General features: G+C 42.2%; 1 protein-coding gene across 2 annotated transcripts in view; it reads right to left on the minus strand.

Moving 5' to 3' along the window:
* The window catches only part of NCAN (neurocan), a 375,601-nt gene that overhangs the window by 246,348 nt on the left and 102,113 nt on the right, over positions 1-27,140 (minus strand). For both annotated transcript variants that reach the window (XM_077475452.1, XM_077475453.1), the window contains exon 2: positions 6,799-6,857. In XM_077475452.1, coding sequence (XP_077331578.1) covers positions 6,799-6,857 — 59 coding nt within the window. The remainder of the gene's footprint in view (positions 1-6,798; positions 6,858-27,140) is intronic.

The raw sequence follows: 27,140 nt of genomic DNA on the forward strand, positions 1-27,140 counted from the left end.
TTGTAAAAATGTAACTCTTCCATTATATATGTTTATATATATATGTTTATATATGTTTTCTGCAAAGCACAGTGTATACAGTACAGGGATCAAGAGTGTATAACACACACAATGCAGGAGAGTGCATATGGCACAGCGCAGGGCTCAGAGTACAGGGGTCAGGAGTGTGCAGGTGTCAGGATTGCATATCTTAAGGAGTACACTCTCCTGATCCCTGTACTCCTTAAGATATGCAATCCTGACCCCTGCACACTCCTGACCCCTGTACTCTGAGCCCTGCGCTGTGCCATATGTACTCTCCTGCATTGTGTGTGTTATACACTCTTGATCCCTGTACTGTATACACTGTGCTTTGCAGAAAACATATATAATGGAAGAGTTACATTTTTACAAATGAATTTACTGAAGTTTCTATCTGTATTTTAGACACTCATTTATGGCACATGTAATTAAAACAAACTTTACGGGTATGAGAACTGTGGCATATGTTATTGAGTACATAGCGAGTAGGCTCAATTTTTAAGCCTCTCACTGTGTTAGCGCAATTTTGCTATACTCACAGTTTTCTCTGACATGGATGTGGTTATTCTCTATATGTTTTGCCCACAATTTGTCACACTGCCCTGTGTTTTCTGCCTAGTTTTTCTCCTTTGGCTGTCCAAGACTAAACCCCCATGGGAAAAAAAAATATCTGTGGCCCTGGTAAAGACCTATTATTATACCTTTTCAGAGTCTTTTAGTAAGATTTATTCCAAAATTGATAGTCTGTCCTGCAATTTCATTATAATGTTAACTGTCTTTGAAAGCATGCTTGCTGTTATAGCCCAAGCCACCTACACAGTGAACATTTTGGCAGGATATCTTGTATTATGCTCAATTCATTCTACTTTGCTACTTTAAAAAAAGCACAGTAAATCAGTAATTTTGGCAATGCTGAAACCCACCTTTGTGGGACCAGCAATCAAGTCTGTTAGGTCACCCTCTGAATCTACTGTGGTAATCTATTCCCACATAAAATGAAGACATTGCTGTTCTCTAAACCAGAATTTCTGCTGCTTGCCCAATGATTAAAATTTTTCCCAAAACCGACCAAGTCCAGCAACCATTTTTTAGACTCTTTTTGTCAGGGAAGTATTAAATATCTCCTGTTGAGCTGCCTAGGCTGTGCTAGGCATGAATGAGTGATCAATCTCTTCTCATTCCAGTGAAGCTAGTGCAATCAAATTCCAAAGTCTCTACATGCAGCATTTTTTAAATGTCTTCCTTTTGCTTGTGTTACAGAAAAACACATTTTAAGCACTAATCACAATTATATATAAAAAAGAAAAACATTATACAAAAGCATGAAATATACTCTATTTAAAGAGGAAGTAAATCTTGATGAGTTTACTTCCTCTTTGATTCCCTGCAAAGGTAAAGCATAATGGACTACTATGCATCGCATAGTAGTCCATTATTTGTCATTTACCTGACACAGGAGCCAGCGAAGTCACCGCTGTCCCCTGTAGTCCGGAGCATCCATCTTCTCGGTGGGTCTCGCTGCTCCACCGCTGTCATTTGATGAAGCCGCGATGACGTCACTCACGCGCATGTGCACGGGAGCCGCCACTCGTGGCATATCGCCGTTGACAGCGGCACGCTCAGTGCGCCTGCGCGCCACTGTCTATGGCGCATGCGCCATAGACAGCGGTTCCTGTCTTTCGTCAAATATCTCCTAAACCGTGTAGGTTTAGGAGATATTTCTTGGACCTACATTTAAGCCTTAATCTAGGCTTACCTGTAGGTCAAAGTAAGGGTTTACAACCACTTTAAAGTATATGTAAAACCCACTCTTTTTTTCCAGCTTTGGGTAGAGTAGGGAAGAGTTCACATCCCCATCAGTTTATTTGGGCTGTTTGTGTCCCAACAGGTAGGTCTCCCATTAGAATAGGAGAATATCTCTCCAAAGTGTCTCTTAGACAGCTGTCACCAGAACAAGTATCCCCACCGAAAGACTTTTCCTCTCCCCATCTCCCAATAACACTTCTAAAATGTTTGATTTCCCATCACTCTCTGCATTGTGACAATGGTCTTTCTAGTGGGGGCACAGTTAACAAAAACCTGTTTTGGGCTCTAATCCTTCCTATACATAAACCTTAAACTAGAACTGAAGGCAAAAACATAACAATTGTGAACATGCAATGTCTCCTCTGCAATAAATACACTTACTTGCCTGCTATCAATCCTCTGTGATGTCATCCTACACCCAGCAATCAAGATGGCCAACGCCCAGCACTGGGAAGAAGTGAGGGATCTCGCAGGTGTTGGACCATTGGACCATAGGTGAGTATTTGAACCTTTAGTGGGAAACTGACCCATTCATGGGAAACTGACCCATTGTATTTCATAGTATTGTGCTGATATTATAAAACTGGTGAAGTGTAAGGTTACAGCTTAAGTTTAATCTGCTTACATTTTGTCTTTCATGGTAATGCCCACACATTATGCTGAGCATCTGTGATTGAGAGAACTAAAATATGGTGAATGAAAGGGTTGAGCCAGGGACCGGAAGGCTGGGGAAGGAAGCAATAGATGATGTAGGGTGTCCTCCAGCCAGGAAATTAGGTGGCCTCTATCTGACGTATTGCAGCTTTTAATGTACACTGTGAGAAGCTTAAATTATGCAATGAAATGAGACAAAGTCGTTTCAGTACAGGAGAGGGGTCTGTACAATTGTGCAAGACGGTAGGACTGGAGCTTAGCTTTAACCGCTTGCCGACCAGTCGCCGTCATTATACTGCAGGAGGTCGGCACAATCCCACGAACCGTCATAGCGGTACGTTGGTCCCTTTAAGCAGTATAGCAGGTGTGCCAATGCGTGTGACCGGCAGTCGCCTTGACCGCCGATCACGCGCGGTCACGGGCACGAGAGCCAGAACAGGGACGTGTGTGTGACGAGAGGCGAGACAGATTGTGAGTTCTTACTAGCTACGAACAACGATTTGTCATTTCTTCCAGTCACTCCCATCCCCCTACAGTTAGAACACGCGCTAGGGAACACAGTTAACCCCTTGATCGCCCCCTAGTGTTAACCCCTTTCCTGACAGTGACATTTACACTGTAATCAGTGCTATAAGATTTTTATAGCACTGATCGTTGTATAATTTTCAGTGGTCCCAAAAATGTTTAAAAAGTGTCCAATCTGTCGACCATAATGTTGCAGTCCCGATAAAAATCGCTGATCACCGCTATTACTAGTAAAAAAAAGAATAATAAAAATGTCATAAATCTTTCTACTATTTTGTAGATGCTATAACCTTTGCAAAAACCAATCAATTGCAATTTATATTACCAAAAATATGTGAAAGAATATATATCGGCCTAAACTGAGGAAAAAATTAGCTTTTTTTAAAAAAATGGCAATATTCATTATAGCAAAAAGTACAAAATATTGTGTTTTTTTCAAAATTGTCACTCTTTTTTTTTTTATAGCACAAAAAATGAAAACCGCACAGATGATCAAATACCACCAAAAGAAAGCTCTATTTGTGGGAAAAAAAAGGACGTCAATTTTTTTTATGTACAGCGTTGCACGACTGCGCAATTGTCAGCCTGGTCATTGAGCAGCCAAATCTTCTGGGGCTGAAGTGGTTAATGATTTTTAGTAGAAATCAGGCAATCTGTTTCTCACAGTGGAACATGTCTGATAGCAGATACCATAAAAACGTACATGGCGCTGAAAAATATCACATTACATGTAATCTAAAGTATTTCAAATACTGTAAAAGCATTTGACATATAAAAGGAATCCTGATAAGAAAACCTTACTCTTGGATCAAATCTAGAATAAATGCAATCTCTAAAATACTAGTAACCATTTTCTAACTTGATGTATTCTGAATACCAAATTAATTCAACCAAATGGAAATTTGTAACACCTCTTACAGGCTGATGGGTAATGGATCAAGAGCTCTCAGTGCTTATTAAACAGACATTGCATTATAAATGGATCCATTTATTGTATTAGAGAATCAATGCACATTCAAATTATATCAAATCAGATACATTTGAATTTGAACTGACTAATTTGCTTATATTTGGTCATAATTATTTCTCAATCAGTTTCTAATGCTTTTTCCAATAAATCCTCTTTAGCTAATTCTCTGAGCAATTCTGCTTGACTGCTTTTTTTTTTAACTGTTCCCAAAATCATCTGTTATCATTATTATTTTGCTTTTTTTTTCATTATTTGCCTTTTAACTGATCCTAATATAAATGTATGTAACAGGTTTTGTCATTCCAGATGTTTTGTTTTGTTTTAGGGTTGTAATATATAGAGATTTAGACACCATGTGCCAACTTGCAGCAAATTTATTGCAATGACTTATTTTAAAGCAGAGCTGCCCATAATCAGGGTAGTGATGTACCACTGCCAGGAATTTTAGAGGACTGGGAACCTTCTATACTATAATACTGGTAGGTTTTTCTGTACTCATATTATGGGGAGTTTTTAATAGAAGATAATTGTGTGTCCACATGGGCTTCTGCTATACATCATCTTGAATATGATACACAATTCTAAAATGATTGCTTCCTACCATCATCCAGTAAGGGTACGACTACAATGCTATTACACCTATATTGTGAACAAGTCTGTTATGTCCTGTAGATTACATCCTATGGATTTCCCTACATTAGGACAACTAAAACTACATCACCTTGTCCCATGGACTTCCATTTTAATACACACCAAGAACCTTCCGGTGATCAAACAGCTACCTCTCTTGTTACATTTTGAAAAGAAAACTGTGTTGCATGACCAAATTTGTTTTGCCATCCAGTTTCTCCATCAGATTTGTACCCTAAGATTGTTATTTTTATCCCATAACATTATGACAACCAATTATCTTCTATTAATTGTTGCACAAAGTTTCAACATATCACTGTCTTGAAGCCGTTTGCCTTTTAAAGCAAACCTCTGTTTTGCCAATTCAGAGAAAAGCTAAATGTTTACTTTAAACATCCCAGTGGTATATATACTGTAAATTTCTTTTACTTTTTTTTCTACTTTCTTCAGTGCTGAAAGCTAAAGGAATAACCTGACTTGGCCATGTGATAGCAATGGGAAGACACATGGGAGACCAAAGTTTAGTGTAAGGTATAAATCTGTTGACTTAAAGCTTACATATGGCTTTGCTTTCATTCCAAGTGGCTGCAATATGTGAACCCATGGCTTTGTTCTGCATAGCAATGCACAAATAAACAAAAAGGCCTTATAGAAAAAAACTGCTTATGATTTTCTAGCAGTATGCATGGGCATTAAAGTGCTGCCTACTAGAGTGGTTTCACTCGGGGATTACATTTTTATATGCAGCATTTCTTTGGAATCAGAGAAATGCCAACCTAGAGTTGGAACAAGTACCTTTAGTCCGATGGAACCCTGTGGCAGGGGAAAAATAAAGGACATTGGCTACCACTAATATCTTTCACATGCTCTACACTTAGAGTATATACAGGATTACTGTATTACAGATTAATCATCTCTTTTTTACTTCGGAACAGGAACTTTTGTAACACTTTCAGCAGACAATGCCAGGGGGGGACCTAACTATTCCCTTCTCTTTATATTGCTTTCTTGTTTTAAGGGAACTAGCTTGTTGTAGCTCAGAGAGTAGCCTAGGACAGGAACATCTTCACATTATTTCAAGTGTACCTTATGTATAGCCAAAACTTTTTTTTAAGTTTCAAATAATGTGGGAATGGGTTAAGCGTCTGTCCGGGTATTGTTTTTACAGCCACATCCTGCCTTGGAGACCCAACATGCAATGAGAAGAATTAACATTTTAGATAACTGTCCCTGTAAGGGCTCGTGCACACTGCAGCTCAAAAAAAGCTGCTTTTACGGGCATTTGAGCTTTTATTTTAGCTTGAAGAAGCTTGTGCTTTTTGTGTTCTGTTTTTTTTTTTGAGATTCTTTAAGCTCCTTTAAGCTTCTTTGAGCTTTTTTGAGCATAAGCATTTTTTTTTTCATAAACCCTCCCCTCACCTAAATTTTCCTATTTTTGTGTGTTTTTTCACGCTTTTACATGCTTTTTGGCATGTTGTTGGGCACTTAGGTGTCTTTTCTGCTCGAAAGCTCCTCTCAAAAATGTGTGTGTGTGTGTGTGTGTGGGGGGGGGGGGGGGGGGGGCTCTGAACATATGCCTGTAAAATCCTGAAAAGGCTGTAGTGTGCATGGACACATTGACTAACATGGAGGGGAGTTTCCAGGAAGAATAAATGAGAGCTCAAAAAAGCGCAAAACCATGTAGGAGCAACCTCTTTGAGCTGCAGTGTGCATGAGCCATAACACTTGTTCCCAATGGAAACATTTCCCTCATCTCTTGCTTCAATGACAACTCTATATTGCTTTCTTGTTTTGAGGCAACTAGCTTGCTGTAGATCAAAAAGTAGACCAGCACACTAAGTATAGCCCAAACTGTATAAAGTGGGAATGGGTTAAGCCTCTATCAGGTTATTGTTTTTGCTGCCATTTCTTGCCTTGGAGATCCAACGGACAGTGAGGAGAATTCCCATCTTAGAGAATTGTCCCTCTCCTCTTTCTTCAATGACAACTCTAAAATGAAGGATCTTCCCTAAACCAAAGATTTTAGAAAGTGGTTTGAGAACAGTAGATTCTATATCAGTTCCCATGTTGTGTATCAGGAAGACAAGCAGACAGAGACAAGCCCATATATGTAAAGCACTACATAAAGATAGCGTATAAAGATAAGACACACAGACAAAATAGACTGAAGAAACAGGTTATTCGTATCTTACCTGCAGTATTTGTGCTTCTACTGTGAATCAGGAAGAGCCAGAGTCCCAGTATAATTATCCTTAATAAGGAGAGAAAATAAATATATATTATTTCTATATACGGTATATTCTCTGCATGTTTTACTTAAAACATCCATAGAAAACGTAATTAGTAGTACTAACTTTTAAAATAGGAGCATTGATTGTTGTGAAGTGACTGTAAAATTAATGAAGGCTGCAGAACAAAAATGTGGATAATTACCTTGCAAAATAAATATGCAATTTAAACCACTCACTCACTTACAACAAAGCTAACATTTTCAGATGTACTGTTGGACTTGGTGAAGAAAGCCATGCAAATACCTTTTGTTCTAGGTTCGTAGCACTAGAGATGTTGATTTGAATCCAAACCACAGCACAACCTGCAGGGAGTTTGCATATTCTCCCTGTGCCTACATGGGTTTGCTCCAGGTACTTCAAGTGATTGTAAAGTCTCATATAAAAATAAAATAACAAACATGTTATACTTACCTCCTATGTGCAGTTGGTTTTGTACAGAGCAGCCCAGATCCTCCTCTTCTCAGGCCCCTCTCCGCTGCTTCTGGCGCCTCCCTCCTTGCTATGAGGGCACCCGAACCGAGCTGCAGCTCCGTGTGACCATTCAGACACGGAGCTGATATTCAGCCCTGCCCCCTCTCTCCTGATTGGACAACTGACTTTGATTGGGAGCCAATGGTGCCACTGCTGTGTCTCAGCCAACCAAGAGGAGAGTCCCGGATGGCCAAGGGACCCCCTGGACAATAGCTGGACAGAGATAGGGCTCAGGTAAGTATTAGGGGGTGCTGGGAGAGGCTGCAGCACACAGAAGGATTTTTATCTTAATGCATAGAATACATTAAGATAAAACATCTTCTGCCTTTACAACTCCTTTCAGTTTCCTCCCACACTCCAAAGGCTTGCTGGTAGGCTTATTGGCTCATGTTTAAATATGCCCTAATATGTGTATGTATATATGTAAGTTAGGCACCCTAGTTTGTAAGCACCTTGAGGGCAGCGACTGATGTGAATGTATAATATATGGAAGGAGTAAATTGACAGCACTAAATAATTACCATTAATGAATAAACATGTACATGATTAGGTATGGATTTGATTTGGAACACTATGGCAGAAATGTTTATTTCCTTTACTAAGACTTTCCAGATCTGGATCTAATTTTGTGTATTCATTAAAGGTTTTCATATTGATCATAATTCCTGCCTACACATAAACACCATCTCAGCCATAGCTGGTTGTAAATAGGTATGAGCTTGCATTTGTCACAGGACACGGGAAGTCAGGTGTCATGCCTGGTCCAAAAGCTCTGGACTGGGGATTCCTGGTTTCGTAGCTGACATATACAAAGAGGTCATGATGCTTCTAAGATCATTAAACTTATATTCCCACATGGCCATTTTAGGTCAATAACATTGACCTAATATGACCAATTGCTGCATTCACTAGCAATAAAGTATGTATGTATAGCCAAAATGTTTTGCTTATGAAAAAAACTTGACGGAAGGGCTAATCCTCCCCCACTTAATTCTGAAAAAAATATTTGTCAAGAGAAACACTTTAAGTGCTGTTTTGAAGCTTGGGGTAATGTCTATAGTGCTGTTTTAAAACATCATATTTTTCCAGCATTCACATATACACTATAGTCAGCCTTTTATTTTACTTGTTTTTATGTTGTGACATATTCTGCTTCCATACTTGTGTGAGGAGTGTCTAAAGCAGTTGTAAAGTTAAATTTTAGTTTTCTTGTGCAGAAAACTAAAATGTAGTCACTCTAAATCTAAGGCCGCGTACACACGCGGGGACTGTTCGCCCAACTTTGTCCGCTGAACAGTGTTTCGGCAAACAGTCCGCTCGTGTGTGGGCTTTCAGCGGACAGTTTCAGCGAACAGTCCGCTGAACAAGGTTTTTCGGAAATTCCGAAAAACTGTCCGCTGAAACTTTGTTTCAGCGAACAGTCCCCTTGTGTGTAGGCTTGTTCGTCAAACTAAGTTCCGCGCATGCTCAGAAAGGATTTACACGCCGAAAGTTATAATGCAGTGTATAGGACGTCGTATTTTTCGTCCCGTCGTACTTGCCGTTCACGTCATCGCGCACGGTTTCAGCAAACTGTTCGTTCGTCGTGTGTGGCCATGTCCGTCCATGCTAATTTTGAGCGGACTGTTTGCCGAAACTGTTTGACGGACAGTACGCGGCCTAAGGGGAAGATCTGAAATGAGTGGAAGCTCTGCTGATTTTATCATCCAATCATGTTCAAGCTAAAATACTGTATTTTATTTTCCTTGCATATCCCCCTCGGATCTACAGTGACTTTACTTCCAAGTACACTTGCAGTGCAAAGTGGATTTGCCTTTAGTAAATAACCCCCATAGTATACTTACCTGCACTCTGCACTGGTATTGCACAGAGCAGCCCTGAACTTTCTCTTCTGGGGTCCTCCATCAGAGCTCTGGGCTCCTCCTGTTCTCCATGTGCCACCATAGGAAATTGCTTCCTATGGTGGCACACGTGTGTGCTCGCTCCTGAGATCGGCTCTGTGTGTCTATAGACACACATGAGTGCTCGGCCCTGCCCCCTCACCCCTCACTGGTTTTAATTGACAGGATCGATACAGGACTCAGGTAAATGTATTTTGGGGAGGGGAGAAACAGCAGCTGAAATGTTTTCTTACCTTAATGCATAGAACGCATTAAAATAAAAAACAAAAAAACAATTATTTAACAACTTTCTGCCCATGCTATAGCCAAAAGATGGCTACAACACAGACTCAATTTACTTTGCCGGGGGGGGCGACCATGATTCAGACAAAAATGTTGGTCTTTTTTTGTTTGTTTAGCAAAAAATAAAAAACCCAGTGGTGATTAAATATTACCAAAAGAAAGAACGTCCCGGAGCAAGGGAACCTTAGTGGAGGGGCCACATGACTGGGGGATGCTGGGGAAAGATGCACCAGGAAGTTGGGTGCAGGAAGAGGCTGGGTCAGTGGGGACACAGCACAGGGTGGTGCTAGCCAGCACATCCTGTGTCTATTAGTGTGGGCAGGGGTAACACGCAAGCAATTGTTTTCCCTCCCACCCTCCCTTTAGGTAGCCCTTTTTGTGCTTCCTCTGTTTTGTTGTTTCAGGTCTGGTTCCTGAAGGTTAGAATGGTGGTTGGTGTATGTGTGTATATACATATATATATATATATATATATATATATATATATATATATGGTATGGGTACGTTTCCTATCTGGAAATATGAGCTATCGGATATTGAGCTAAACGGTGCAAGAAGGTGGTAATCATTTGTGCCTGTGCTGGTGGGATCGCAGGATGCCGTGGTGGTGGTGGACAGCCGATTAGATAGTATTACCTTATTTCAGGAACCTCAGACATAGCAGTCAGTTAAAAAGTTTGGGTTATAAATATATATATATGTGCTAAAATAAAAAGGTTATTTTTAGTTGTTGTTATGTTTGAAATTAATAAAGAGGCCATTGTTGGCCATTTAATCCAGAAAGTGTTATGTGTTTAATTTAGTCATTTAAAGCGGTTCTCCACCCTAAAGTGGAAGTTCTGCTCATCTGATACCTCCCCCCCTCCGGTGCCACAATCGGCACCTTTCAGGGGGGAGGGGGTTGCAGTTACCTGGATAATCCAGGTATCTGCACCCACTTCCGGGACAGACCCCCGCAGACCGCTGCAGATGCCCTGCCCCCCCCCCGTTGTGTTCTGAGAAACACACAGTTCTCAGGACACAGCGGGGACCAGCAGGGACACGCAGCACGACTCGTGCATGCGCAGTGAAGCCACAACGCTTCACTTCCCGATTCCCTGACAGAGGATGGCGGCGGGGGCAGCAGAGAGACGAGCGATCGCTCGTCATCTGCCGCCGACATCGCTGGACCCTGAGACAGGTAAGTGTGATTTTATTAAAAGTATGCAATATAAAAGTGTGCAATATTTGTAGCTGCTGGCTTTTAATATTTTTTTTAAAGGTGCAGAACCGCTTTAAGGTTAAGCGAAAGGGGGGCTAAGGGTGGTTAGTAGTACATCAGCCTTACGCCAGTCAAGTTATATTTTAGTGAAAAAGATTATAAAAATGTCATATGGGTACAGTGTAGCATGACCACTCAATTGTCATGCAAAGTGTGACAGCGCTGAAAGCTAAAAATTGGCCTGGGCAGGAATGGGGTAAATGTGCCCAGTAGGTTAACTTTAAAACCACTTTAAAAATATCACAGAGACAGTTACCTTAAAGGACCATAGTGCTGACATCTGCACTATCTTACATATGTTCACATCTTCAGCAAGGAATATATAGACTATATTGTGATGAACAACAGTCACATCAAGATGTATGCTGATGTTTTGGTATTTTTATGGTAAGATATTGCTTTCTATGCAAGGGGATAATAAAGGCACATAGTTCCTCACTTTATGTATTGAATAAGTGTAATGGCCATTATGTTCTAGAATTGATTCATGAGAAGTGCTCTTAACTTAAATGAAAATAGAAAAAAAAAATAAAGCTTGTTAAGGAATGAACTGGTACAAACTGGAAGAACAAAATCTTCGATATCTGATGGATCATTTATTTAGCTAAGAAAACTGATACCAGTTGAATATCCAGGGATCATTGATTGAACATTTTATTAAATGGAATGCATATACTGTAGGCTAATACAAAAGCAATGCAGCCAGAAAGGTGAAATGTACAGTACATCTAAAGAAGCCAATCAAGTTTCTGTTTAGAATGGAAGATGAATGCTTATTGGTGGTTTTCTGTTATTGTACCTAATGCATTGATCTTTTGCCTAGCTGAATTCCACTGATATTATAGCTGTCAAACTGCCCTTCTGATCTCTGTGCTTCCCCCCTCATTATAAACCACCAATTTGCAGTGGTCAAAGAATGTATTGAAGCAAAGAATAGAATGTATCATGATCTCTCAGTAATAATAATGAGACCAGCTCATAACAAAAGATCATAAAGATAAATAAAGGCTCACACCAGCAAAAGAGGACTCTAAAATGTAGAGCTACAATGCTGTGAGTTTGCTAAGAATAAATTAAAGTCGCATTATAGGCAAAATCAATAGCGTTAAGGCATTAAAGCCTATCTATGGCTAAAATATAAAAACATATATTCATTTTCACATTGTAATTCAATTATTTCAAACCTAATCCTGTTAATCTGAACAATCTTTAAGTTTGTAAACTTACTTTGAGAGGATCCCCACACATTTACTTCCTTAAATTCTGTGACATTCAGCATGTCCTGTGAATAAGCACTGCTGTCACACATTTCACAGTGCCTGCCTTCTGAACTACTTGCAAACAGCAAGGTACCATGGGATATGTAGTCCTTAGAATTTAGAAATAATCAGCAGAGGAGAAGCTGCAAACCATGCTGGGTATCCAGGAAGTTGTGGAAAGAGATGGTCAGCTGACAGGGAGAATTCACTACATGAAATTAGATTTTCCAAGTAAACTTATATTGGATTGTGAAATAAAATTATTGTTTGTATTTTTATTCCAATGCTGATGTTATAGAATGAAAATGTAAGCTGTGACTATAGAACTTCTTTAACATAGCAGACTTAGTTTTTTTCGGTCCCTCCTGTAACACAGTTTTATTACTTGTTGGTCCTTTCACTAAGACCCCTTTCACACTGAGGTGCTTTTCAGGTGCTTTTGGGCTAAAAATAGCACCTGTAAATCACCAAAAAAATGCCTCCCCTGCAGCCCCAGTGTGAAAGCCTGACTGCTTTCACATTGGGGAGGTAAGCTTGCAGGACGTTAGAAAAAGTCCTGCAAGTGGAATCTTTCGGACAGTGGAGAAGGGGTGTTTATTAGGCCACTAGTGGGGGGTAAAAGCACCCCACTCGCATCCGAAAAGCACCGCTATTACAGCGGTAAAGTGCCGCTAGAATTAGCAGCGATTTACCTCTGCTGCCCCCCCTGCCCCAGTGTGAAAGTACCCTAAGTATGATATTTTTCAACTTCCTTTTGTCAGATCAAGCGGTTCAACAAAAGTGTCAGTTAGAAGGTTGAGACAAATGCTAGAAAGGATGCTTAAAATGGTCAGCTTTTATTCATATTTTTAAAACCTTTATCCCACCATTCATCCAAGGGGTGTGGTATGGAGAGTAGACACGCTACGTGAGTACGTGGAGATCTCCGGGCTCCAGGACAACAAGCACCATCAAGTTACAGCTCTTCCCCTCCAGACGTATCATGTCAACACACCACCGCTCAGCTCCACAGCCACTCGGCAGAGGAAAAGTCCCAAACAGGCGGACTGCATGTCTATCTGTCTCCACAGAGTACGGACCACGGATGTACAACTAAGAAGATGTCCGGCCAAGAGGGAACGAAGCGTGGCTCCCCTGATCCTAAAGGCGGACTAATGAGGTATGAAGACGGCTCACCATTACACAGCTGTGCACCCCCAGGGTTCAGTCACGGGGTGTCTAGTAACAGGGGAAGGCACTACATCGCTAAGCCACAGATCCCCTGTGGCGGCTCTTGGGAAGATAATTGTGGCACTAAAACACCCAGCGGTGATTTGTTATCTGCCAGTAAAGGATCTCCTTCATATAGTTGGTCACATAGCAACAATATCTGTAGTGCAGGCACAGCATTGTAATCCTTGACCAATGCATTTCCCCATACTCAGGTTGTGTCTCAAACAGAATTTCAATGATGGATATGGACAGAGACCTCAGAGAACATCTGCGAACCCTCCCTGCTAAAACAGTTATTCAATCACTTATTGCCTCTGTTGAATTATCATGTATACAGATTTTGGAAGGGCTCAGGGAAGACATAGTGGCACTGGGACATAGAGTAGAAGAAGTGGAGATGGGTCAAGATGATATTAAGCAAGCCGTGGCTGATACTCAAGAAATGACAGTATCATGAAGAAGTTTTGAACATTCTAATGGATCAAATGGATGATCATGAAAACAGAGGTCATCGGCACAATATACACATACGGAGGTTACCCGAAGTAAAACGGGCCCCCGATTTACTTCCAACAGTGGCTGACTAATTTCGTCAAATTTTGGGGGTCTCTACAACAGATACGATCAAAATAGATAGGGTGCACCGCGCTCTATTTTATGCCCCCCAGAATACAGACAGACCAAGAGATGTTATATGCAAATTGCATAGATATTCAATGAGGGAAGCCATTATGAAAGCAGTCTTCTCCTACGGTGGAATTCAATGGAGCTCAGATATCCTTAATTTAGGACTTAACACACCGCACACTCATGCATGCCGGACTGTTCGACCTTTATTAGAAGCCAGGAGGCGCGGATGAGAAATATCTTTGGGGCTTTCCCTTTCATATAATAGTGGCTTGAAATGGAAGAACAGTGGTTCTCCGAACTAAGGATGACTTGCAATATTTTTTAGAAATATTGGACCTTCCTTTAGTGGATTTTGCTGAACTAAACAAGCTTCTGGGTCCCATGCCAAGCGGATTCACTTCTGCTTGCTGAACACAAAAGGTCATCTGCTTGGTCGAGCACAGTGGCGACCAGTCCATAAGGGTGCACGGGCACCGCCCCCTCTCTCCGGCCACCCCCTCTATGACCAATGGATAGATTCATGCATAGCATGAATCTATCCGTGGACGCCTCTGCCACCCCCCTTTACAGCGGCGGGGGGTTAAATTACAGTGGCGGGGGTGTTTTTAACCACCTGATTAGAGCCATAAGCTCTAATAGGCATCAAAAAAGGTGATGGCTCCCACACACATGTGCGGGAGTGACGTCACGCAACGCCAGGCCGTCACAGAGCCAGAGTCCATGATGCATACTAGCCCATTATGCTTTTACTTTGCAGGGGACAGCAGGGGAAAAAATAGGAAGTAAAACCCGTCAGGGTTTACTTCCTCTGTAAATACTTCAATACAGGAGACTTTTCCAACCACCTGTCCCGGCCAATTTTCAGCTTTTAGCACTGTCACACTTTGAATGACAATTGCGCCATCATGCAACACTGTACCCAAACGACATTTTTATCATTTTGTTCACACAACTAGAGCTTTATTTTGGTGGTATTTAATCACCACTAGGTTTTTTTATTTATTGCAAAATAAATGAAAAAAGGCCAACATTTAAAAAAACAAACAAAAAAAACAAATTTTTCTTAGTTTCTGTTTTTTTGCTAATAAATAATCATTCTTCATAAATGTAGGCCAAAATGTATATTGCTATATTTCTTTGGTGAATATAATCCAGTGTATATTATTTAGTCTGTAGGAAAGTTATAGAGTCCACAAAATATGGTATATATCTGAAAATGGATCAATTCTGATGAATGCCGCCCGCCATATAGCAAAATGACAATGGCAAAGTGGTTGTGTTATCCTGACCAGACATCGCACGATTGTTGTTGCGGAGTATCAGTCTGACACACTGCACCACGTTATCAGCTGTGTCCAATCACAGCTGATCACGATATAAACAGGAAGAGCCATTTATCGCAAGTAGAGGAGTAGATGCCCACCCAGGACCACCAGGGATGCCACCAGGACCACCAGGGATGGCCACCACTGATGACCACCAGGTATGGCATCCCTGGTGGCCATGAGTGGCAATGTGTGCCCACACATGATGCTAACGTGTGCCCACACATGATGCCAATGTGTGCCCACCAGCAATACCTGCCAGTGCCTCCTAATCGGTGATGCCAATCAGCGCCATCTATCAGTGTCAATCAGTGCCCATCAGTTCCACCCAAAAGTACCCATCAGTGTAGTATTTTAGTGCCCATCTGTGCTGCCTATGAGCGCCCATTTGTGCCATCTATGAGTGCCCATCTATGCTGCCTATGAGTTCCCTGTCAGTGCTGCATATCAGTGCCACCTATCAGTGCTCATCAGTGTCGCATATCAGTGCCCATCAATGCCACCTCATTGGTGCCACCTCATCCATGCTCATCAGTGCCACCTTATCTGTGCCCAGCAGTGCAGCCTCATCAGTGCCCATCAGTGAAGAAGAAAACATACTTATTTACAAAATTATATAACAGAAAAACATTTTTTTTTCGAAATTTTCTGTCTTTTTTTTATTTGTTTAGCAATAAATAAAAGCTGCAGAGGTGATAAAATACCACCAAAAGAAATCTCTATTTGTTAAAAATGTTGTTTGGTTACAGTGTAGCATGACTGAAAAATTGTCATTTAAACAGCAACAGCGGTAAAAGTGGCTTGGGCAGGAAGGAGGGAAAGTGCCCAGTATTGAAGTGGTCAAAGTCCCAAAAATGTCAGGACAGTACAAATGACTAATTTTTGGAAAGTCCAAGTCCAAGGTATTTATTCAGGCATGGTGAGTTTTTTGAAGTTGTAATTTTTTGTCATCTTTTTTTGGAAAATGAAGAAATTTAAAAAATTCACAATTTTTTTTTTTTACATACTGTCACCAGTGCAGTACAGAGTCATCATATAACTGGAGCGGTGATAATTTGGGACACTGACTGGCCATAATACAAAAAATAAAACAAGAAAAAAAACGAATAATAAATTGTTTTCTTTTTTATTAATTTTTTTCAACACACTGTGACCAGAGCAATATAGTGTTACCACTGTTACCATTGTTACCATTGTTACCATTGTACTACTTTGGGGAAGGGATCAGTATTTTTTTTGCACATTATGATTGCTTATAGAAATTAAATTCAAGCATTTTACTGAATGAAATAGAATCATTCAGTTTGTTTTGTTGTGATTAGCTGTGATTGGCCACAGCTAATCACATGGTAAATATGGGCCGTGATTGGCCCTGTTTGTACTATGTGATCACTGTGACCTATCACAGCTAGCAACACAATTGTACACAAGGAAGCAGTCCATTGTTTACAATTGTCATGTAATCTGCTGTGATTGGTCACATGGTACTGGCAGCAGGTGATTTACAGTCGGTAACAGATCATGCAGCAGCGGCTCAAAACTTTGAGGATGTCATATGACATCCACCCAGATCGATAAAAGTCCCACTTGGCCTTCATTTTGCTATAGGCCGGGCAGGAATTGGTCACGGTAAAAAAACATTTTGACATTAGAATCACTTTAACTTATAGCGGGGTTCCGCCGGCATAATAAAAATGTTTTAAGTCAGCAGCTACAAATACTGTAGCTGCTGCCTTTAATATAAGGACACTTACCTGTCAGGGGAGCCCTGTAATGTTGGCACTCCTGCCGATCTTCAGATCGACTCCATCATTCCTGGTAAGGGAACCAGGCAGTGAAGACTTTCGGCTTCATTCCTGGTTCCCTACTGCACATGCGCAAATAGCGCTGCACATTCTGATTGGTCCCTGCTGTCTTCTGGGACCTGTGTGTCTTCCAGAAGACGGCGGGGGGAGGAGGATTTGCAGCAATTTTCCCCGAAAGTGGGAGCAGATACCTGGATTTGACAGGTATCTGCCCCCCCCCCCCCACCTCCCCACTGAAAGGTGCCAAATGTGTCACCTGAGGGGAGGGAGGAATCCAAATTGCGGAAGTTTCATTTCTGGGTAGAACTCCGCTTTAAAGGCAATCTATATTATAGAAGAGTACTCCCTAACCCATGACACTCGTCGAAGCCTAAGTGGCTAGTTTGTTGTTGCTTCCCAGGTTCTTCTTCAGAAAAGCTATGTTTTTCATTGCCTGAAAAACACTATATGAAATATGGAACCTGGATGCACAGGTAGCCACTGCCTTTAGGCCATATCATATAAAGAATGTATTTGTATGCTTGCCTTTTCTATATTTACCCAATCCTTTTTTTAATGAGAAGTCAACCCTTTGTGTTAGAGATTTGTGATGACATGTAAATACCTTCTGTTTCAAGAGGGAATGATATACTTATGCATAAATTTCTAAGGGGAGTCATAAACATCCCTATCCCACACCCTCGAACAAGGTTTCAACATTCAAAAGTCAGCATGATCTGGTTAAACCTTTCTTCTCAATGGGAAGAGGAGAGGAATGTGTTAACAGCAATTGTACAGTTTCAGTCCAATATCTCATACTAGAACATTCCCCTTGGGATTTTTACATGAGTTGCACCACACAAGTAAATCAATAATTTTTTTTCAAAAAAAAATATAAACTTTTATTGAATTACATGATTACAGCAGAAGGCCTTGGCACTGCAGACAACATCTATGTCACCTGTTTATCTCAGGGAGACCTCTGTCCATCTATATCTTAGCCTTACCTATTTTTCTAACCCCTAAATAAGTAACCGTCATACCACAATTTGTTGCATATAGATACGCTAAAAAGCGTGATATGACAGAAAAAATATATATTTTTCTGTTCATAAGATTAATTATGGTTATGTTGATCTCATAACAATCAATAAACCTTTTTGTGGCTTACTCCCAGATTACACTAGGGGAGGCAGAACAAAAATTGTTATACTGACAGTACTGTGCCCATCTGTGTAAAAAATCAATATGGCAAAAACAGAAAGAAATATGAGGCAGGAGGGAAGTGAACTAGCAGAGAGCTATGCGTGTATGTGGGCGGCCAGTACAAGGATAGGAGAGCGAGAGAAAACTGCAGGGTAAACCTGTGCTCTGACTATAAAAACCTGCAAGAGCTTTAGAGTAAAACACCACTGCCTGCATTTGATCAGTAATGAAAAAGAAAGACATGAGCAAAAAGGAACATCAGAGTGTTTAATGTACAGATCCTATCTGGCTTAGTCAAAAAGTTGACACTAAACTAAAACTTCTGCCAAAGCTTTTGTCTTGAATTTTGGAAAAGGTAAAATAAGGCTCAAATGCTGGGTTTTTGTCAATGCCTTTGAAGATAATACCCTACTTTGGGTCCTTATGTGACTGCAAAGGTTTGCAAAGAAATTAACTATCCAGTTCACTTCTCCAATGTATATTTACCATGTGCAGGTGGTCCCCGGGTTACAGATAGCTGACTTACAAATGACTCCTACTTACAAACGGAGGGAGACAACAGGAAGTGAGAGGGAATCTACATCTAGGAAGAGATATCCACTCCTGCAAGAGTCATCGTGGGAAAAAGGTGTCTCTACTGAAGCTTTATCACCAATCCTGGTTTCCCTAAAAACCCAACATATTCAAAATCCAATTATCACAGGGATAGAAAATGAGGGGACATCTCTTGAACAGGGGCACAGGCAGCAAAACCAAGGTGTTAACCCTATCCCAAAAACGCCCAAAAAATTTTTGGACCGAAGCTATTGTAGCACTGACCCCCGAAGGAGCTGCTGGTTTTATTGGGCTTACCATTACCTTCTTGACCTCATCTCCATCTAGGGTTTCCCGTGGTAGATGGCCCAAAGAAATGCATAAACTGACACTGGATATTTCTTTTGGGTATTTATTTAGAACAGGAACAAGATCTCTCAGTTTATGGTAGAGGGTTAGGAGGAAGTTCAAGTACTTTGGACTGTCAAAAGAGAAAAGTCTTTATAGAAGGAATCCAGAGAATAACCGTTTCACAGCTGGATTTTCACAACCCCCCGGATAGACCTCCTCTCATTAGGCCTAGCAGCCGGTAGTAAAGTAAAGTCTCTGCCACAGACTTGAGCATAGAATACTTGAGGAGAAGTCTCTGCCACAGACTTGAACGTAGAATACTTGAGAAAAAGTCTCTGCCACACACTTGAGCGTAACTGAGGGACATAGACAAACTTATAGAGCTATCATACGGTACCAGTATCTCACAGCCAGTCCTGCGATACCATATGAGTGTGGATTCATGAAGTGTCCTTCAACTGAGCCTCCAGGCTCCTTCACAGAAGCCAGCCTTGTGCATGGCCTTCTCTTGAAGAGTCCTCCCCTGGATGCTTCTCCAGTTGCTGGGCCTCTCCTTAGATGAGATGGCACCAGACCACCCTTGAATCACCAGTTTCTCCTTCTCACACACTGATTGTGTGTGAGGAGGAGATTGCGGTAACTCGTTACCGCTCAGTGTACACCAACACACACTGATTACCCCCCCCAATAAAGAGGACCTGTCACCACCCATCAAAGTACCTGTCACTACCCATCAAATTACCTGTCATCACCCAGCCCATCTGAGTACCCGAGTACCTGTCAGCCCATCTGAGTACCCGAGTACCTGTCAGCCCATCTGAGTACCCGAGTACCTGAGTACCTGTCCCAGCCCATCTGAGTACCTGAGTACCTGCTAGCCCATCTGAGTACCCGAGTACCTGAGTACCTTTCCCAGCCCATCTGAGTACCCGAGTACCTGTCAGCCCATCTGAATACCCGAGTACCTGAGTACCTGTCCCAGCCCTTCCGAGTACCTGAGTACCTGTCAGCCCATCTGAGTACCCGAGTACCTGAGTACCTGTCAGCCCATCTGAGTAACCGAGTACCTGTCAGCCCATTTGAGTACCCGAGTACCTGTCACAGCCCATCTGAGTACCCGAGTACCTGTCACAGCCCATCTGAGTACCCGAGTACCTGTCACAGCCCATCTGAGTACCCGAGTACCTGTCACAGCCCATCTGAGTACCTGTCACAGTCCATCTGAGTATCCGAGTACCTGTCCCAGCCCATCTGAGTACCCGAGTACCTGAGTACCTGTCCCAGCCCACCTGAGCACCTGTCAGCCCATCTGAGTACCCGAGTACCTGTCCCAGCCCATCTGAGTACCTGAGTACCTGAGTACCTGTCCCAGCCCACCTGAGTACCTGTCCCAGCCCATCTGAGTACCTGAGTACCTGTCCCAGCCCATCTGAGTACCCGAGAACCAGTCACAGCCCATCTGAGTACCTGTCACAGTCCATCTGAGTATCCGAGTACCTGTCCCAGCCCATCTGAGTACCCGAGTACCTGAGTACCTGTCCCAGCCCACCTGAGCACCTGTCAGCCCATCTGAGTACCCGAGTACCTGTCCCAGCCCATCTGAGTACCCAAGTACCTGAGTACATGTCCCAGCCCACCTGAGTACCTGTCCCAGCCCATCTGAGTACCTGTCCCAGCCCATCTGAGTACCCGAGAACCAGTCACAGCCCATCTGAGTATCTGTCACAGTCCATGCGAGTACCTCTCACAGTCCATCTGAGTACCCGAGTACCTGTCACAGCCCATCTGAGTACCTGAGTACCTGTCACAGTTAATCTGAGTACCCGAGTACCTCTCACAGTTCATCTGAGTACCTAAATGCTTGTCACCAGCCGTCGGAGTACCTAAGTACCTGTCACCAGCCCGTCGGAGTACCCGAGTACCTATCACCAGCCCGTCGGAGTACCCGAGTACCTGTCACCAGCCCGTCGGAGTACCCGAGTACCTGTCACCAGCCTGTCAGAGTATCCAAGTACCTATTTTCAGCCCATGCCTCATAGAATACACATTGGGGTGTTTGCTTTCCAAAATGGGGTAATTTTGTGGGTAATTCTATTGTCCTGGTGCTCCAGGACCTTCAAAAGTGTGATAGGTAGGAACGAAATGAGATGTGTCATTTATGCTCCTAGAACGCCTGAAGGTACCACTTCCATGTTGGACCTCTGTATATGGCCAGGCTGTGTAAAAGTCTCACACATGTGGTATCGCAATACTCAGGAGGAGTAGCAGAATGTGTTTTGGGGTGTAATTTTTGCTATATACATGCTATGTGTTAGAAATATCTTATAAATGGACAACTTTGTGTAAAAAAAAAAAAGATTTAAATTTTCTTTCCACGTTTTCTGAACACTTGTGTAAAAAAATTAACTGCTCAAAAGACTCATAATGCTTCATAGAATATACTTTGGGGTGTTTGTTTTCCAAAATGGGGTCATTTCATGGGTAATTCCATTGTCCTGGTGCTCCAGGGCCTTCACAAATGTAATAGGTCGTTAGGAAATTAGAGGTGTCATTTATGCTCCTAGAACACCTGATGGCACTCCCTGCATGTTGGGCCTTTGTATGTGGACACGCTGTGTAAAAGTCACACACATGTGGTATCGCCATACTCAGGATGAGTAGCAGAATGTATTTTGGGGTGTAATTTTTGCTATGTACATGCTTTGAGTTAGAAATATCTTATAAACTGACCACTTTGTGTAAAAAAAAATATGTTTTCATTTTCTTTCCACGTTTTCCGAAGACTTGTGGAAAAAAATGAATTGTTCAAAAGACTCATTATGCCTCATAGAATATACGTTGGGGTGTTTGCTTTCCAAAATGGGCCTTCACAAATGTAATAGGAAATTAGAGGTGTCATTTATGCTCCTAGAACCCCTTACGGTGCTCCCTGCATTTTGGACTTCTCTGTGTTGCCAGCCTGTGTAAAAGTCCCACACATGTGGTATCGCCATACTCGGAAAGAGTTGCAGAATGTATTTTGGGGTGTAATTGGAAGTATGCATATGCTGTGTATGAGAAATAACTTGTTATTATGACAATTTTGTAAAAAAAAAAAAAAAATAACATTCTTCTTTTTCCCAAGAATTGTGGGAAAAAATTACAACTTCAAAAAACTCACCATGCCTCTTACTAAATACCTTGGACTGTCCACTTTTCAAAAAGGGGTCATTTGGGGGGTATTTGTATTTTCCTGACATTTCAGAGCCTCAAGAAATGAGATAGGCCATCAGTGCATCAGGTGTGATCAGATGTGATCAATTTTCAATGATTTGCACCATAGCTTGTAGACTCTATAACTTTCAAAGAGACTAAATAATATCCACTAATTTGGTTTATTTTTACCAAAGAGATGTAGCCGTATACATTTTGGCCAAATTTATGAACAAAAATGACTTATTTGCAAAATTTTATCATAGAAACTAAAAAAAAGTGTTTTTTTTTCAAAATTTTCGCTCTTTTTTCACTTATGCCGCAAAAAATAAAAAACCCTGTGGTGATTAAATACCACCAAAAGAAAGCTCTATTTGTATGAAAAAAATGATAACAATTTTGTTTGGGTACAGTGTTGCATGACTAACTGTTGAGTAACTGGCATTCAAAGTGTGAGAGCACTGAAAGCTAAAAATTGGTCTAGTAAGAAAGCTGTATAAATGCCCTGTATTGAAGTGGTTAAATACCACCTCCTAGAGTGCACAGTAGGAGAAAACTCCCAATGGGCTGGTTCCGAGAAAACGTGGCACTCAATACACTCAGCTAAACTCCTTTCTACCACTTGCTGGCGGTGACAGCGACACCTGCGGCCAAGGAGAACCCAGTGCAACCCAGCTGGACTAGTACTGAAATCATAATTTGGTAAAATTAGCCCTAAAACCCAATTGTGGTTTCAGGAATATTAATTTTCAAAAACATATAGTGCATGCTCGTCAGGAGCCAGCACTACACTATACTTAAAAAATTACCTGTTCTGACTTGCATACAAATTCAACCTAAGAATAAACCTACAGACCCTATCTTGTTTGTAAACCGGGGACTGCCTATATTTGCTTTTTATGAGATTCTGTAAGAGATCGTATATGCTTCCTGTATGCATTTTCAAAAGTTCCAAGGATTTTTGCTACATTGTTTGCTAACTATGTATTTGTGTTGGCTGCACCCTTGATAAAATTAAACTTTTCTGGTAGCTATCCCCTAGAGCATCCAACAAGACACTCCTCACAAGATGTCTACTACCCTCCTGGGCAAGTCACATATCCACAATAGCTTGGCATTGGGCTCATGGTTTGTGCCAAAACAGGGGAATAATGTTCAGCCAGAATCTATGATTTTCTGGCTCTGCCTGAACATCACTCCTCCAAGCTTCTTTAGCAGAGACCACAGGGCCAGCATATCCTGCTGCCAAAGAGAAAAGCAGAGAGGCATTTCACAACTCTCTTTACCTTTTTAAAAAAATAATGGCTAAAGGTGTTGAACTTGAATGTATTTCCAAATGACAGTCCTGTACGCAATTTCAGCTTAGTGAAGCTCACATCATAATTTTTTGACGCTACTGTGGTCCAGTAATGCCAGTTCAATTATTTTTGAGGCTATAATTTATTGTCTTTAGCAACTATCATATGAAGTGACAGACAGTCTTTATCAGTGCAGTTTGTGCACATTTTCCGTGTACTTTTTGTACTTTACACTGTAATTATTTTTGAGTATGACACATTAAATAATTCTACAGTCTTTCGACTTATGTTCAGTAGTGTTCAGGTGCAGTTCAGGTGTGTCTATAAAGTGTTTTTTTTTTTCAGTAATAACTTGCAATTGTCAGTTAACCCAATATATATATGAACACACAATAGTTTATTTTAGTTATATTATACTGTATATACATACAGTACATATATCATTTATAAATTATAGTCATTTCCACTTGACTATCTTTCATAACTCAATCACCTGGTCCTTATATGTGATGACGTTAATCTCCACTATGCCAATTACTATTTATCACATATAAAGAAGGTTAGACACATAAATGCCTAGATTATATATTAAAGTATTACTAAACCCACAACAGTAAAATCTGTCTGTATATGCAGCATAATATGCTTTGTTATACTCACTGTTAGGGATGAGCTTCGTGTTCGAGTGGAACGCATGTTCGACTCGAACATCGGTCGTTCGTGCGTTCGCCGAATTCCGAACGTTTGGGCCGTTCGCGGCAAAATTCGTGTGGCCCACAATGCACTGCGATGGCGCAATGCATTGCTGTCTCACGATTGGCCAAGCATGCACTGTGACCCCGCATGCTTGGCCAATCGCAGCGCCAGTAGCGGGAAGAGCAATGGTTGGTCACAGGCATCCTGCCTGTGGCCAATCATAGCTCAGACAGTGTAGTGCACGCCCCACACTATATAAAGCTGCCTTTCAGGCGGCCTCGTGTAGTGTTTGTTAGCATCTGAAGCAGTGGGTGTTCTGTGTACCTTCAACACAGTTACACACCAATCGTTTTTGGCTGATTTACTATTTTGCTCTTGTGTAGTGGTTACTGTCTGTGCCCTGACCGCAGTATACACCACTATATTCACCTCACCTATATAGCTAGTGATCTAGCTTTAATAATAGAGCTTGCAGTCAGTAGTGTTAGTGCGTGCTGTCTGCGTGCTCTGTACCCAGTACATACCACTATATACACCTACATAGCTGTTCTCTATTTGAGCCCGATTGTCATTTGCTGGAGTTATTGGAAGTTGTGTGTGCCTCCAGCACAGCACAGTATACAGCTGTATATGCCCCTTTAACTCTGCTGTTTTCTTGTTATTGTCTGCGTGCCCTGACCGCAGTATACACCGTGATATTCACCTCACCTATATAGCTAGTGGTCCATCTTTAACAATAGAGCTTGCAGTCAGCAGTGTCACTCAGGAGATAGTGCGTGCTGTGTGCCTGCTCTGTACCCAGTACATACCGCTATTATCCACCTACATAGCTGTTCTCTATTTGGGCCCTGATTGACATCTGCTGGAGTTATTGGAAGTTGTGTGTGCCTCCAGCACAGCACAGTATACAGCTGTATATACCCCTTTAACTCTGCTGTTTTCTTGTTATTGTCTGCGTGCCCTGACCGCAGTATACACCGTGATATTCACCTCACCTATATAGCTAGTGGTCCATCTTTAACAATAGAGCTTGCAGTCAGCAGTGTCACTCAGGAGATAGTGCGTGCTGTGTGCCTGCTCTGTACCCAGTACATACCGCTATTATCCACCTACATAGCTGTTCTCTATTTGGGCCCGATTGACATCTGCTGGAGTTATTGGAAGTTGTGTGTGCCTCCAGCACAGCACAGTATACAGCTGTATATACCCCTTTAACTCTGCTGTTTTCTTGTTATTGTCTGCATGCCCTGACCGCAGTATACACCGTGATATTCACCTCACCTATATAGCTAGTGGTCCATCTTTAACAATAGAGCTTGCAGTCAGCAGTGTCACTCAGGAGATAGTGCGTGCTGTGTGCCTGCTCTGTACCCAGTACATACCGCTATTATCCACCTACATAGCTGTTCTGTATTTGGGCCCGATTGGCATCTGCTGGAGTTATTGGAAGTTGTGTGTGCTTCCAGCACAGCACAGTATACATCTGTATATACCCCTTTAACTCTGCTGTTCTATAAAAAAAGCATCTGCAGGAGTTAGTGGGTGTTGTGTGCCTCCAGCACAATATAAACTACCCAACTACTGTTTTACCCAACTCCCTTCAGGCCATTACCATGTCTGGAAGGCCAGCAAGGAGAGGCAGACAGGCGCGAGCCGATAAAAGAGGGCAAGCAGGCTCTGTGTCTAGAGACAACAGTGCTGGTCGGGGACGCAGTGCATTGTCATCAGCACGTGGCCATGGGACATGCTTGTCCTTCTTTTCTGCAGCTGGACATGTTGAACCGCAACATGCCAACGACTTGGTAGAGTGGATGACCAAGCCCTCTTCATCCTCCTCATCCTCTCTCACCCAGTCTCAGGGTAGTAGAAAAGCAGCTGCCAACACATCGTCGTCCCTCCTCTCAATGTCATCATCAGTGACTCCTTCCCTAGACCCACCACGTCCTCCTGAGGAGTCTCCTGAACTCTTTGAGCACAGTGTTGGGTACATGCTCCAGGAGGATGCCCAGTGTTTGGTGGGCTCTGATGATGACACTCAGCTAGAGGAAGGCAGTAGCGTGAGCACAGAGAGAGGGGATGCTCAAGAAGGACAGCAATCTGGCAGTAATGTTCCACAAGCTGCAGCATACTGCCAGGTTTGCTACAGCGATGAAGAGGGAGGGGATGATGAGGGCACTGACTCCACGTGGGTGCCTGGAAGGAGGGAGGAGGAGGAGGAGGAGGAGGAGGAGGAGGAGGCACATGTCCAACGAGGCAGGATGCCCTCCGGGGGCCAGCTTAGGGGCAGCACACCGACTGAATCACACCGCAGAGCTCCGCCTGCGCAGAGCGCTTCCTCTGCGCAGAGCGCTTCCTCTGCGCGTTATTCTAAAAGTTCTTTGGTGTGGGCCTTTTTTGAGACGAGTGCATCAGATCGCACCGCTGCTATTTGCAACATATGTCTCAAGCGTATCTCACGTGGCCAAAACATCAGCCGCTTGGGCACCACATGCTTGACCAGACATATGTTGACCTGCCATGCAGCTCGTTGGCAAGCATACCTCAAAGACCCACACCAAAGAACAAAGCGGACCTCTCCTTGCTCCTCATCAGCTGGCATCTCCAACCCCACTAGACCTTCAGTCCTCTCTGAAACCTGCTCTGAGAGGAATGAAGGTGTAGAATTAGGTGTGTCACAGCCAAGTGCTTCCGGGAACTCTGCTAGTGGTACATCCACGTCCGATTATAGCAGACAAATGTCCCTGCCCCAGCTGCTGGACCGGCGGAAGAAATTTACTCCCAGCCATCCACATGCCCAGCGGTTGAATGCTAGCTTGGCTAAATTGCTAGCACTTCAACTGC

The sequence above is a fragment of the Lithobates pipiens genome, unplaced genomic scaffold (assembly GCF_037356315.1).
Source record: "Lithobates pipiens isolate NorthernLeopardFrog02 unplaced genomic scaffold, aLitPip1_a1.2 Scaffold_13, whole genome shotgun sequence".
In the NCBI taxonomy this organism is placed as follows: Eukaryota; Metazoa; Chordata; class Amphibia; order Anura; family Ranidae; genus Lithobates; species Lithobates pipiens.